This window comes from Emys orbicularis, chromosome 10 (assembly GCF_028017835.1).
Source record: "Emys orbicularis isolate rEmyOrb1 chromosome 10, rEmyOrb1.hap1, whole genome shotgun sequence".
NCBI lineage: Eukaryota > Metazoa > Chordata > Testudines > Emydidae > Emys > Emys orbicularis.
The window spans coordinates 63,875,601-63,888,804 of record NC_088692.1 but is presented as its reverse complement, the minus strand read 5'-3'; the positions used below and the strand labels follow the sequence as shown (position 1 = coordinate 63,888,804).

General features: G+C 41.7%; 1 protein-coding gene across 4 annotated transcripts in view; it reads right to left on the bottom strand.

Moving 5' to 3' along the window:
* Positions 1–404: 404 nt before the first annotated feature.
* ALDH1A2 (aldehyde dehydrogenase 1 family member A2) overlaps positions 405–13,204 on the bottom strand; it is a 70,208-nt gene continuing 57,408 nt past the window's right edge. For all 4 annotated transcript variants that reach the window (XM_065412833.1, XM_065412834.1, XM_065412835.1 and 1 more), the window contains 6 exons: positions 11,150–11,252; positions 7,998–8,182; positions 6,954–7,118; positions 6,349–6,506; positions 5,415–5,489; positions 405–477 (listed from right to left, as the gene is read on the bottom strand). In XM_065412833.1, coding sequence (XP_065268905.1) covers positions 405–477; positions 5,415–5,489; positions 6,349–6,506; positions 6,954–7,118; positions 7,998–8,182; positions 11,150–11,252 — 759 coding nt within the window. The remainder of the gene's footprint in view (positions 478–5,414; positions 5,490–6,348; positions 6,507–6,953; positions 7,119–7,997; positions 8,183–11,149; positions 11,253–13,204) is intronic.

Genomic DNA, 13,204 nt, shown 5'->3' with positions numbered 1-13,204 from the left:
AAAGCACCATATAAGAATATCAGCCCTTGTTTGAGAAGATGATTTTAAAACAACTTGCCTTTTTTGCATATGTATGCAAAGGATTGTTCTGTGTGTAACTAACAGATTTATAGTGGTACAGTTATTAAATAGTATCCAATTGCAATTTTAACTCTTGCTGCATGATTTGATTTACAAAAAAAAAAAAAAAAGCGGGGAGGAGGGGAGTTCCCAGTGGAGTGCTATGAAACAATACAGAGTTGGTTTGCATTTTGTATGCAATTATGTGCCTGGTATATATGTTGTAACTTAATATCTTAAATATATACTGCGTAACAACACTTTTTATTCCTGAGTGCTGGTCCCATAAGGAATATTGAGGGTGGCATCACATGTTGTTCTGCACAACATGCTCCTTCATCTTCTTAGGAATTCTTTTGAGGAATCTTTATTGTCACAGTTTTAACTTCAGAATATTCTCTCAATCCACATTCGCCCCTAGAAAACAAATGGTAGCCTATCAACTCATGTCCATGCATTAGTTCCTTTTCCAGCCATAATACGTAGCAGAAGGTTACTTGATGAAGTTATGATATAACCTGAACACCAAAGCACAGTTGCATCATTATATTGTGTATTTAACACTGGATTAAGGTTCATTTTATCTTCTAAAACCACTGACTGTCAAGTCCCAGTTTGGGTCAGGAGGAGTATGGACAGCTCCAGGGTTTGGTAATGAAGTGTGGAGCCACTATGAATCCTGTCCAGGATAGTAGTGACTAGAAGCACCCACTGTCCATTGATGGAGCCATGCAAAATGAATTGATGGTCTCCATCCCTTCCAGGTCCTGGAGGAAAAATAGCCACATGCCAAGAACGAACAGCACAACTGGCACCTGTGTTAGCACTCTACAAAGAGAAGTCAAGGAGTGAATGGCAGGAAAACGGAACTACTCATAAAACTAGAGCTGTGCTCAGCCCTGACCTGCCTGTCTTCTATCCCTGCTGGGTCCTGTCCAATGAGTAGGGAGGGGAGGTAGCAGCAGTTACAGAGGTTGAGACTGAGTAAATACCTAGCAGCAGCGATTTAGGGCATTAGCATGTACTCCACTGCAGAGTTCAACCTACCCAGACGTCCAGTAGCCAGAAACCCTTTTAGCCCTTGCACAGTGGCACTTAACTGAGCCTATAAGCTCTTAAAGGTTAGTTACTCTCATCCACCTGGGATTGGATACTGCTGGATATATCTACTACTTGGGAAATATGGAGATTAAGCTATTGGTGTTGTCTTGGTTACTGAATAGATTCTTCTGTAACTGGCTCTGGCCCAGCTCCGCTGTTGGGCAATTCTGCTAAGTCTCTGGAGTGGCCACTGCATGACTCTAATCCTTTTCTCTCTCAGGAACAGCTCGTTTCCTTTCCTCTCCATACATTTGGGGTGACGGACAAGTCATTATTTGATATTAGCATTGCAGTCATGCCTATAGGCTCTAATCAGGAATTGGGGCCCTCTCGTGTTGAGACACAAAAATAGATTGTAAACTCTCAGGGGCAGAGCCTAAGTACATGAGTTGAGCATCTTTTTGACCTGGCTTAGTACTAGGAGTCTCACACATAGGCTCTCCAGGCATAGGGGCATTTGCTCCTTGTTTAGACCCCATGTCTCCTTGCAAGAGGCTGCACTGAGTTTAGTTTCCTTATTTGTAAGAATAAAACCTAGAGAATTCCTGTAACTGCACTTCATGTGAGTTTGTTTGGCATTTGGAGCTTCCCTTCTTCCTTATGCAACAGCGCAGAATGTAATCCTAAATTACACCATTAAGAAAATTCCAGGGGGACTCTCCTGAACCCACCTTTTAATAAATGTTGCTTTCAAAACAGGGAGGGGGTTATTATTCAGAGGTTGTCCACTATAAAACCTCTGGGTATGCTCCTGATGTTGCATAGCCTGTTCTGAATTTACTTCCAAAGTGTACATTTTTACACACAAATGTTTCCCCGGGGGGAGACCCTTCTGACCTCCCTTTGGAGTGTTAATTCATTTGTGCAGAGATGTTGATATTTATCAGGTCATTCCACCCCACCTGCAGTTTTGAAACCCTTCCAACGTGCCTGTTGGCACAGTAAAGCTTACACCTGACTTAGCCAGTTGATATTTAACTGATGTTTCAGTCAGCATTGTATGAATTTTTAGGAACTAAGTACACGAAGGGAAAGGAACTAATGAGGATTCTTCACAATTAAGTTTCACATTCAATTGGACAAACCCCCACAACTTGCAACAGAAAGTCCTCAGATTTGTCTTCCGCACAATGACCAAAACATTTATCAAACTTAGCTGAGCCACCGAGCCGTTCCCCAGTGGCTCAGTAGAGGCTGTCACAGAGAGCTCCATGGAGCTGAAGAACTAATGCTAATAAGTCACTCTGTGTGAACATTTCTGCTTGATTCAGTAGGGCTGAAACTTGGCTCCAAATACCCCTTGGACACATTTTTGAGTCAATAGTTAACCCAGCCAGAGTAGAATCCAGTGCCTTTATATACCACAATTGCCAGCCGCTGTCTTGTTCTGGTCTAGCAAACAAAATAATGGGGGGTGATATGGGCCTTCACAACCTTTTTTTTTCTTTTCTGTTTTGAACTTGAGAAGATAGACAAATGTGAGGAGTCCTAGAGCTACCGGGAAGTTAATGCCCCTTTATAAGCTTATCTTGATTGTCCCTACCTCTCATATAGCCATACAGGAGAGTACGGAGCAGGAAGAAAGCCCCAGTGCATGGCCATGCGCAGGCCTAACCAGATCATAGTTCTAGGAGCAAGGAGAGAGCTGGTGTTGCACACCCAATGCTTGCAGAGGGAAAATGGAGGAGTCAATGCGCAGGGAGTGGTCAGAGCCATCATTCCATTCCCCTCTATCAGCTGATCAGGTTTGAGGGGGGAAGTAAGCTGCACTCCAAAAATGAGTGAAATAATGTATGCTCCCTCACTCCCTCCCCCCAAGAACAAGAGATGATCAGGAAAGGAACTGTGACCCAGGGATATTCCTTCTTGGATCCTTCTGAGCAGTGCAGCTGGGCATTGCCCCGTGCGCAGGACCAAGCTGAAAACCTCAATCTAGACCTTACGAATTAACTCAACGATAGACAATGAGGCTGAAGTAGAACTGAACTTCCTTTGGGAAAGTTTGGACTGAAATCCGAAAGTCTTTCTTTGGGTCATTTTTAATTTAATATGGCCATACTACATATGATGGGCCTGAGTCTCATTTACAAGAGGTCACCTTCACAGCACTCTGGCAGTGTAAAGGGGCCTTAATAGGAATGTAACTGTAACTTAAGACCACTTTAAGGCCTCTTTACACTTCCAGAGCATTATAAAGGGTCAGCCTTAGTAGACAATAGACCCGAATCTCATATGTATGTAAGGTCTGATTCTCCATAGCTTTTCACTTTGTGTCATCAGGTACACCTGTGCAAAGTGAGTGTAAAACTGGTGTAGCAGACCTGGAGTATTGACTTGCACTCTTTCCTACCTATGAAAAAATTGCAGAAAAATCTAGGAAATGAAATGCAAAACCCAAATCAAACCTTGCTAATGCAACATTAAGGTGACATGGTTATTACCTGACTCTAATATAATATTAACTCAGTTGTGATGCACATATTATATAACGTGTTTCCTAGTCCTATTTTTCTAATTAAATGTGTAGCTTACTACTGTTTGTGCAGTAAAATATATCCCATAAAACATATGGATGCGCAACATAGCAAAATTAACAGTTAGACCCTTCACTGTTTTCATTCCCTGACTTTGTGATTTTAACATTAAAACCTTGACATTGCAGTAAAATGTGCGTGTGTGTGCGTGTGCGCACATGGGGCGGGGAGAGAGAATAAAAGACACGATGGACCCTGGCCAGAGGTTTCTTAAATGCCTAGAATGATAACTCACAGCAGAGTTGTCATCTGGTGTCTTTTTATGGGGGAGACAAATATTATATCAGATCTAAACACTATTTTCTGTGGGAAAGCTTTTCAAAGGCACGAATGGGAATCAAGTGCCCAACTCCCATTGATTTTCAATAAAGGTTGGGTTGTGCAACTGCCCTCTGTGTGCTTCAGCATCTCCCTCTAGGTATACATGAATATCTTAACTCTCACAGCTAGTCCCATTCAATAAAGGTACTACTAAGTGTGCTCTGTTGTGCTCAGTGTTTTTGGAATATTTTCACAATGATAAGAATTAGCCAGTTTGAGGGCTGATCTACACTACAGAGTTAGGTTGGCTTAACTACTCAGAGCCTTGAAAATTTTCACACCCTGTGTGATGTAATTAAGCCGACCTAAGCCCCAGGGGTTGAGAGATGGATTTATTATGGTGACGGAGGAACCCCTGTCTACACTTCAGCGCTTCTGTGGCCCAGCTGCAGCATTTCCAGTGTAGGCATAGATATCCTGAGAACAGTCTGACTCACTCATGAATGAGTTCTGCTAAATGGTTCTTAACAAGGGAAGATATATCTGTCTGCATAGAGCCCGTTTTATGGATCAGAATCTACTTCACCATATTTAGTTTGAAAGAGTTTGACCTTATTTTGATTTTATTGCTGAATGTGTAATCAGCCACAAGCCTTTTTCAGGGATTAAATGGGACTTAAGTGGTTCATGTGCCCTCTGCACAGGAATTTGCCTGTTATACATATATATTAGCAAATACATAATCAAATGTGCTGCATACACAATTGATAAAATATCTTGCTATTTCCATGAGGGTTTAATACTGGTAGGACGTTAAACTAGGTATGGTAGGAAGAGGATTAAGGGTGGGATTCCACTCCAAGAGATCTGCCATTTACTTCCAACTGGAATAGGAAAGAAGACAGATATTCCATAACAGAAGGGGAATTTTTTTAGGAAGTGTTAATAGAGTCGCCTTAGTGTAGGCCTGATTTCATTTAATGTTGTTAAATCTGGAAGAGATAAATAGCACTTTAATTACATACAGGTGGTCCAGTATTGGGAACTGTGGCAAACAACAGTGGAGACAGAAAAAAAGAATACAAAGAGTTACAGCTAGGGAGGCAAGCAATATGGCAGAAGAACGACAACATGGGAATCTTCCCGGAAAATTGCCAGTTAATATGTCCAAGGAAAAATCTCCTGGATCAGGGAGATATTTGGAAACTTCCATTCTCTTTAGGAATGAGAAGACAGTCCCACTAAGTCACCTTGCTGTTCCAAAATCTCCAAGGGAAAAATAATAGTGCCATGCAAGCCAAATGTATATGCAACCAAGACACGAGTATCCCTGTCTTCTCATACCACGCTCATCAGTGTGGTACATGACTATCTCTATCGTTTTCATTCTAAAAATTCACTAATGTTTCCTTACTTGTATATCTGAGCAAAGTTTAGAAGGAATAATATGATACTTACATTTCTCTCCCATTGCCAGACATTTTGAACCCTCCAAAAGGACTCTGGGCATTTAAGGCATTGTAACAATTTATCCTGTCAAAAGAAAAGGAGCTAAATCTGTGTGCATTGTCAATTATGTATTTGGGAATCCAGTTGGGAGGACTAAACTCATAGAAGTAAGGACACTAGCCAACTATTTGTAGTAACTAAGTAATTTCAAACATATTAAAAGACACATAAGCAGTTTATCTTTTATGAGTATAATCCTACTCCCAATGCAGACAATGACATAACTCCCATTGTCTTCAAAAGGGAGCAGGGTCAGCTCCTTAGATGCTGAGGGAAAAAGGAAAGTAGCTTGAATTCAGCTTCAGTAACCAACTGTTAATTTGTTAACAAACCTCAATGCCACCTTGTACACTTTGCTATTAGATTTGAAATTGTCTTTTTCCACCTGATTTCCTCCGGGCTCTTTAGTTTATCCAGTCCTAACATATCAAATTACATGCTGTTGTTAACCCTCAGAAATGGAGCTTGTCAGTCCCTAAGGATTAGGGACAGTGGGTGCCTGTTGTTTTCTTGATGTATGTACTTTAACATCAGCAACTGCATTATTCTTGGTGCATTCATCAGAAAAATCTAACAGGGTTCCTCCATTCTGAAAACAACACAGGACATTATTTTTATTTTATTAGGATGATGATGATTATTTCCTATTATTTGTTTTCAGCAGTGCCTACCAGCATGCCAGCGGCTGAGTTTACAATCTAAAGAAGATGGGGGAACGCACATTATATAAGTAAACTGGGCGGGGTGATGACAAAACACTTTACCTCTACAGTTAGTAGATATCTAGACTGGGCCTGGGAAAGGGTGGAAAACTAGGGTGGCACAATGGTGAGTCAAACCCCTTATCTCCAACAGCAGGAATGCCTGGTGACTGGTGCCTTACCAGACGGTTCCAGCTTGCATTGCTGATGAGACTGTCAGGGCCTTGTTTATGTCATTTGTAAAGACAGCAGCTACCAGTCCAAAATCTGAATTGTTGGCTCTCTCTATAACTTCATCCATGGTTTTAAATCTCAGTATTTCTTGAACAGGCCCAAAGATCTGCAACAGAGATTAATGGTTAATTTGTAAAACAGCCTTGGGATAAAAATCCCCATTTTTTTCCAGCTGTCTCCCTTTTCCTGTTTTACTCTTTACCAATTCCAAAAGGAGTATTTATAAGCGGCACCAGCTCCCTGCAAAACTGTGCGAGCTTTCCCAAAGCAGAGCCCTAGGAAGAGCAGCCACTCAATGAATCCCATCCACTTCCTTTTCTCTTTTCTCAGCTCTGGAACGTGGCTAACTAACACAGATTCTTTACCCAAACAGGTGCTGAGAACTTCTCTACCCCTAAAGGGTATTGAGACACACACCACTGCCCAGCAAGACCCATATTCCATTTACAGCAGTAAATTCCGACTCTAAAACTTTTATCTCCTAAAATAAATTAAATCCTGTTTAGACCCAAATTTATAATGATTATGCCCCAGAGAGGAAATTTGTGGATACCTCTTCCTTGGCAATCCGCATGTCATCTGTTACATTGGAAAACACCGTAGGTTCAATGAAGAAACCCTTTCTTCCTAGTCCTTTACCTCCACATTCGAGTTTTGCACCTTCTGTAATGCCACTTTGGATAAGTTCCAGGATCTTGTTATACTGTTTCTTATCAATCTTAAAGGTTGAAGAAGCTGTGTTAGTTCTACTGCTTGATAGTACTCTTGACTACAAACCAGAATGAGTCTGAGAGCATGCTCACAAATGCTCACTTTGGCTCAAACTTGAGAGGTACTAAATACCTGCAACTCCTGTTGACTTCCCCATCTCAAAGAATAGTGTAACCCACATTAACCCTGTATGGTATTTGTCCTGCTATAGTGGCTGGCCCACATAGTGAGGCTAATGAGTCTGCTACTGCCTTCCATCTAATGAAGCTGAGCCTTTTGTTCAGTTGGTAGGTGGGTCATGCCTTTAGGTCCAGATGTGCTAGAAATGACCCAACCAGGGGGGTTTAATTACAATTAGGTATTTATAGGTAATTTTTAGTGCAATTTAGCGATTTTTCCAAATCTGCCTAATTTTTGTTCAAAACTCACTCCTTTTTGGAGATCAATAATCACAATTATGGCACTATGAACTTTTTGAAAGATGACAGCGTAGAGCAGAGACTTCTGGGAGTCTGCCTCTCCATTGCATGTGCTCATTGCACAGGTTGGAGGTGCACGGTGTAGATTTAAGGACAGAATCTACCTTTAATTCTATGAAGCAAACTTTGTAGAATTTGCCAGTATGCTCAGATAATATAATGCAAATGTGACTTTCCATGAAGGGGGAGAGACCCACTTCTGCACTGCAGCAGATAAGGTTGGCCCCTTTGGAACTATTCTTTTAAAAATATTTGTTATTTCAATCCCTGTGTACCACAACAAGTCGTGCATTCATTGGCCACAAAACATGCTGTGGTTTGAATGAGAACCACAGTGCTAAACAGGCACCACCATACTCTCTATGCAGTGCCCATGTGTCATGAAGAGCTGACGCATTATTCTTTACCTGGGGACCTTGTTCTGTAGTTGGGTCAAAAGGACTCCCCACTACTCTCCTCTTGGCACGTTCGACACTTCTTCTAACAAACTCCTCGTAGATCGACTCTTCCACGTAAATCCGCGAGCCTGCAGTGCAACATTGTCCTTGATTGAAGAAGACCCCCTGGTGAGCTTGTTCCACAGCATAGTCCACTACAAAACCAAGACAGCCACACACTGCTGTGAGAAGTAATTCACACACTGCTATTGTAGCCAGCATCAGACATATTATTTAGTGTTGAGTTTTTATAACTTCATAGCAGAATTACAGGATTTGGTTAAAAAAAAATTAAAAACACATTACTGTGCTATGGTCCTATACATGAGGATTCATTTTATTTTATGTAACAATCCCTGTGAAAACATGGTACACAATATGTGTTTTAAGTTTAAGAGATCAAATGCTGTAGACTATTAGGGCATGATTTTTCTCTCATTTACATGAGGTTTGACATTACTGAAATGCTGGTGACTTCCGTGGAGTTACTCCTGTACACCAGTGGGAGGAAAATCAGGTACATAGGGACAAAAATTCTACCCTTGGTTATTTGAGTGCAACAGATGCCTAGAACAGAATTTGGTCCTCATGGTATTTCATGTGCCTTTATAAAGATTAAAAATACCACCTTATTAAGCAGTAATGTCCAACAGGGTAGCCATTACCCCACTGTCAGTTGCAGCACTTTGGAGTTTGGTGTAGAATATGATCAATTTGGGGATTTAAAAAAAACAACAACAATGCTTTATTTTCAGAAAACCCTGTCTAAGAAACATGTCAAATGTGTTTCCTTTTCACCATCATCTTGAAAAAGTAATTCAGACTGTTTCCTGAAACTCATTCAAAATCTCCCAAGAAGAATCCACAAAGATTGAGAACAATAGCATTTAGAACTGGTTAACTGATTTCCTTTTTCTTTTCTTAACATAGTTTTGCACTCCGAAGGGCTGTAACCATCCTCTTGTGGCTTTTCAAAGAACCGTATAGTTTCTATGGCTTTGCCACACTATCAGCAAACTTTCACACACGTTGTTCTGTAAACAGATTAAACAGTTCCTTTGTAACAGCCAGCAAAATCTCTTCAATGTTTAACTAGTGTTTTAGAATCTCAGGTTGGGTGCTAGTAGTATATTTGCAAGGAGACCAAAACCTGCTATTGATCCTCTGTTTTGTATGATACACTGTGAACATAACTGTACTTTATATTTAAATTTCTCTGTAGGACAAGCAGAATATAGGGGAAAGAAGGGAAAGAAGCTCTTGAAACATTTATGGCATATGGATCTGTAATAAGTGCTTGGAAGGAGAACAAGTTGTCGCCTGTCAATTGTCTGTGGAAACGGTAGCTTTGAGCAAGAACTGGACAACTGTTGAAGGGTGTTAATTGTAGAGATGGATTAATTAATATTTTGGCTGCTTGTTTCAGGTTACCTAAAATCACAAAGCTTTAGGCAGAACAATTTGTCCCAATCCAGGAGAATTCTGTCAAGTTTTCTCTACATGCCTAGTGGCACCTGCTTCAATTTAAGATGTGATTTCAGCCACGTTAGTTAAACTGGTTGTAAAAAGCATGTGGACAATTTCAGTTTGAATCACTTATTTCAATTTAGCTTTTTTTAAGAAATAGCTTTAAACTAATTAATTAGGAATAGCTTTAAATAATTCAAAATAAACCTCTCAAACCAAAATAAGGGTGTCCGTAAATGGATTTGCATTGGTTGAGTTAAATCAGTGGAAGTCTGTGCGTAGCAAGACTTGAGGCCTTGTCTGCATTGGAACTTTTTTGGGGGTATAATCTAAGGTGTGAATTAAAACAGTTATAGTTACATGGTAAACCCTCTGTGTGGATGCCCTTATGCCACTGTAGTTTATGTCACTTGGGAAGGTGTTTAACGTGATAAAAGCCATTCTTCTACCTGAATAAGTGTGTCCACACAGGATTTATATCAGGATAACTGTAGTTGTATAAGTACTGTATATCAGTAGAGCTGGTAACTTTTCCCCATACCAACCAGCTCTCTGTAGTTGAGAGTTCTTCAACTTTATCCTAATCTTGCAGAGCCTATCTGAAAGCTTTGAAAGTGGACATAGCTCAATGTCTAGTATCCTTCTGTTGATCGGCATGTGGCACTGCTTTCTCTTGTTTAGTTAAAAACCCTAAATTTCTAGCCCCTATGGTTGCAAAGGCTTTGTCTACACTACGCACCTTTTAGCGACACAGCTGTGCCGCTATAACTGTGCTGCTAAAAGACGTGCAGTGTAGCTGCTGTTTGTCAGCGGGAGAGAGCTCTCCCGCCCACAAAAAACTTCCACTCCCAAGGAGTGGTGATAGCTTTGTCGGCAGCAGAGCGCTCCTGCAGATAAAGCGCTGTTCGCACCGGTGCTTTTCATCGACAGAACTTTGGTCTTTCAGGGCGCGTGTGTGTGTGTGTGTGTGTGTGTGTGTGTATTTTTGCCAGTGTAGACAAAGCCAAAGAAAGCTTTTCAAAAGTGCAATGAGTGCAGTGTGTCTGAACAGCAGCCTGAAACAATAGCTCAAAGCAAGGTGTGAACTGACCCATTCATTGTAATAAGGTGTTAACTTCAAAACCTCCTGCTGAACAATTTAAATGTCAACATTTTAACTACTTAATTGCTGATCATTTTAGCAGAAACTTCCAGCTAATGTGCTTATCCCACAATCTTAAAATGCTGCCCGCAACTTCTAAGGTGCCAAAACTCCTAAATATCTGGCCTGGTACGTGTGCCCCAGAATGGGCAAGAGGGGCTGGATCACATGATGATTGCCTGTTCTGTTCATTCCCTCTGGGGCATCTGGCATTGGCCACTGTCGGAAGACAGGATACTGGGCTGGATGGACATTTGCTCTGACCCAGTATGACTGTTCTTATGTTCTAACTCCCAGCTGCACACACCTTACCTAGCTGCCAAACCTCCAGCTACCCTCTGAGGCTCTGACAAAGGCAGTTATGTTTTGTCAATGCACAATTCTGCAGCACATTGCAAATTAAGAAGTACAAGAGGAGTGTAAAATATACAATCAAATCGCATAGCAAAAGGAATACTGCACGGATTGTATTATCATTGTCAGATTTAAGGAGAATGCGTAAGTGCTGACTTACAATCAGCATCTGCAAAAATGATGTTGGGGCTCTTCCCTCCCAGCTCCAGAGTTACTCTCTTCAAATTACTCCTTCCAGCTGCTTCTTGAATCAGCTTCCCAACCTGAAAGGAAATGGAGAAACATTTTACACACAATGCAGTCATACAGTTAACTGCACTAGCAAGCTCTGGATATTAGTGGGACAAAGCTATTAAATAATCCAGCAGGTTCTTCAAATCCACAGATTCATGTAAGAAAGAGACAACTTCCCAGGCCTTTCCCAGAACTGGAGGGTGGCCAAGACATGGGACAAACCTGTCAATAGGCACGCCCCTTCAATAGCTGTGCTGAAATAGGTTTGGGTTCTTGTCACAGGGTAGCTAGTCCCTAGGGATAGACTAAGCCTAGTGCCTCTGGACCAGAGCAGGTGAGTCCAATCCAGCCAATTAAAGAGGGCTGGACTACAGCTGGGCCCATAAAGGGCTTCTAGTGGGCAGTTTGGATGGTGGCAGCGATGGGCAAGGGCAAAGAAGTTACGTGAAGTAGAGCTAACTTGGGTGCTGGGTCCCTAGAGCAAGGGGCCAGGTGGCTTGGGGCTGCTGCTCCAGGAAGGGAGCAGAGCTGACTGAAACTGGGAAACTGCCAGGAGCACCAGAGCCCCCTCAGGGTAGGGGGGAGGGGGAGCATCCCTGAAGCCTAAGGCTAAGGAGTGACTTAAAAGACTGTTTTTGTGTTCGTCTGCTGGCTTCTCTTAAGAAAATAAACCTCCTTGCAAGAGACCGGGCATGGCAGCGTACATTTTGGAGCTGGGGAAAAGCCTGGCTTAGTGATCATTTTCTTCTGTCTTTTTATTGCCAGGATCAATAGGAGAATTAAGCTGAAATCTGTGTAACTGGAATGACTTCTTACACAAGCCAGTTTTTTTAATTATATATATGGAGTAAGTACGTGCAAAGGGTTTTCCATACCATTAACAAGAGGTTTAGGCTGACCGCTTTCTGTTGATACTGAAAAAAAGTCACTTGTACTAGCGCAGAATGCACTGAGTTCTTCTTTAGTAATAAGCACCATCATGCTTCTTTTATACAGTACAGCAATTAGTAATACGATCGCTTTAATTGTATTGTAATTTATTGCAATCCACTCTGAACACTGACATTTTCCAGATTCTTAGCCAAATAAGTTCTGAGGAATGTGTGTGTGTGTGTGTATATATATATATATACACACCCTCTCAAACATTCAATTTTTAGTCCCCAAAGAATTAAACTAATTTGAAGAGTGAAATTATAAACCAGAGTATATCACCTCATTTTAAAATTAGCTGCATTATAAATAGGATTAGCAGCATACAGTAGTTACAGAAGGATTGCACAGGCAAAATACAGTGCACACATACCAGGCCAGATACTAAGCTGCACCACAGCTAGAACAGGTAGTAAGGGTGGGAGTCAAAGGTGGTTTTGAGATCCCTTTGCTCCTTCTCAATCGTAGGGGCCATTGGAGGCAAATGCAACCCCTGGTGTAGTTTGGAGCAGCCCTAAGAGATGATTCTGCAGGTGAGGATCAATAAAGTGCAGCACCAGTCTGGCCACCCCCACCTTCTGCTAGCCATACCTATGACATGCCACCTATGCCAACGTCAGAAGGGTCGCGTAGCATGGAGCTGGAGCTCGTAACACCTGCTCTATGTTCCCTGGAGATTCCCCTGTGCTGGGGAAATCCCCAATAACTAGTTTAACCAGATTTCTGCGTGGTTTCCACTGTTCAAACTGTATTATTATGCCCATGTTGTAGGTTTGGGAAACAGTCACAGGGAGATTAAGGCCCTGATATACTAAAACATGAGTACAGGGTTCAGTGCTCTGCTGAAAAGGGATGGACTTAAGCATGTTCTTAAGTGCTTTGTTGAATTAGGGCCTAAGGCTCAGATCCTCAAAGGTATTTAGGCAACTAAGGAGTTAGATGCCTAAAAGCCTATGAGAATTACATGCCCAAGGTCACGCCGCAAGTCAGTAGCTGGCTGACACACATGTACACATGCAGTTTGATTCCCAATCCTTCTCTCTAGCCA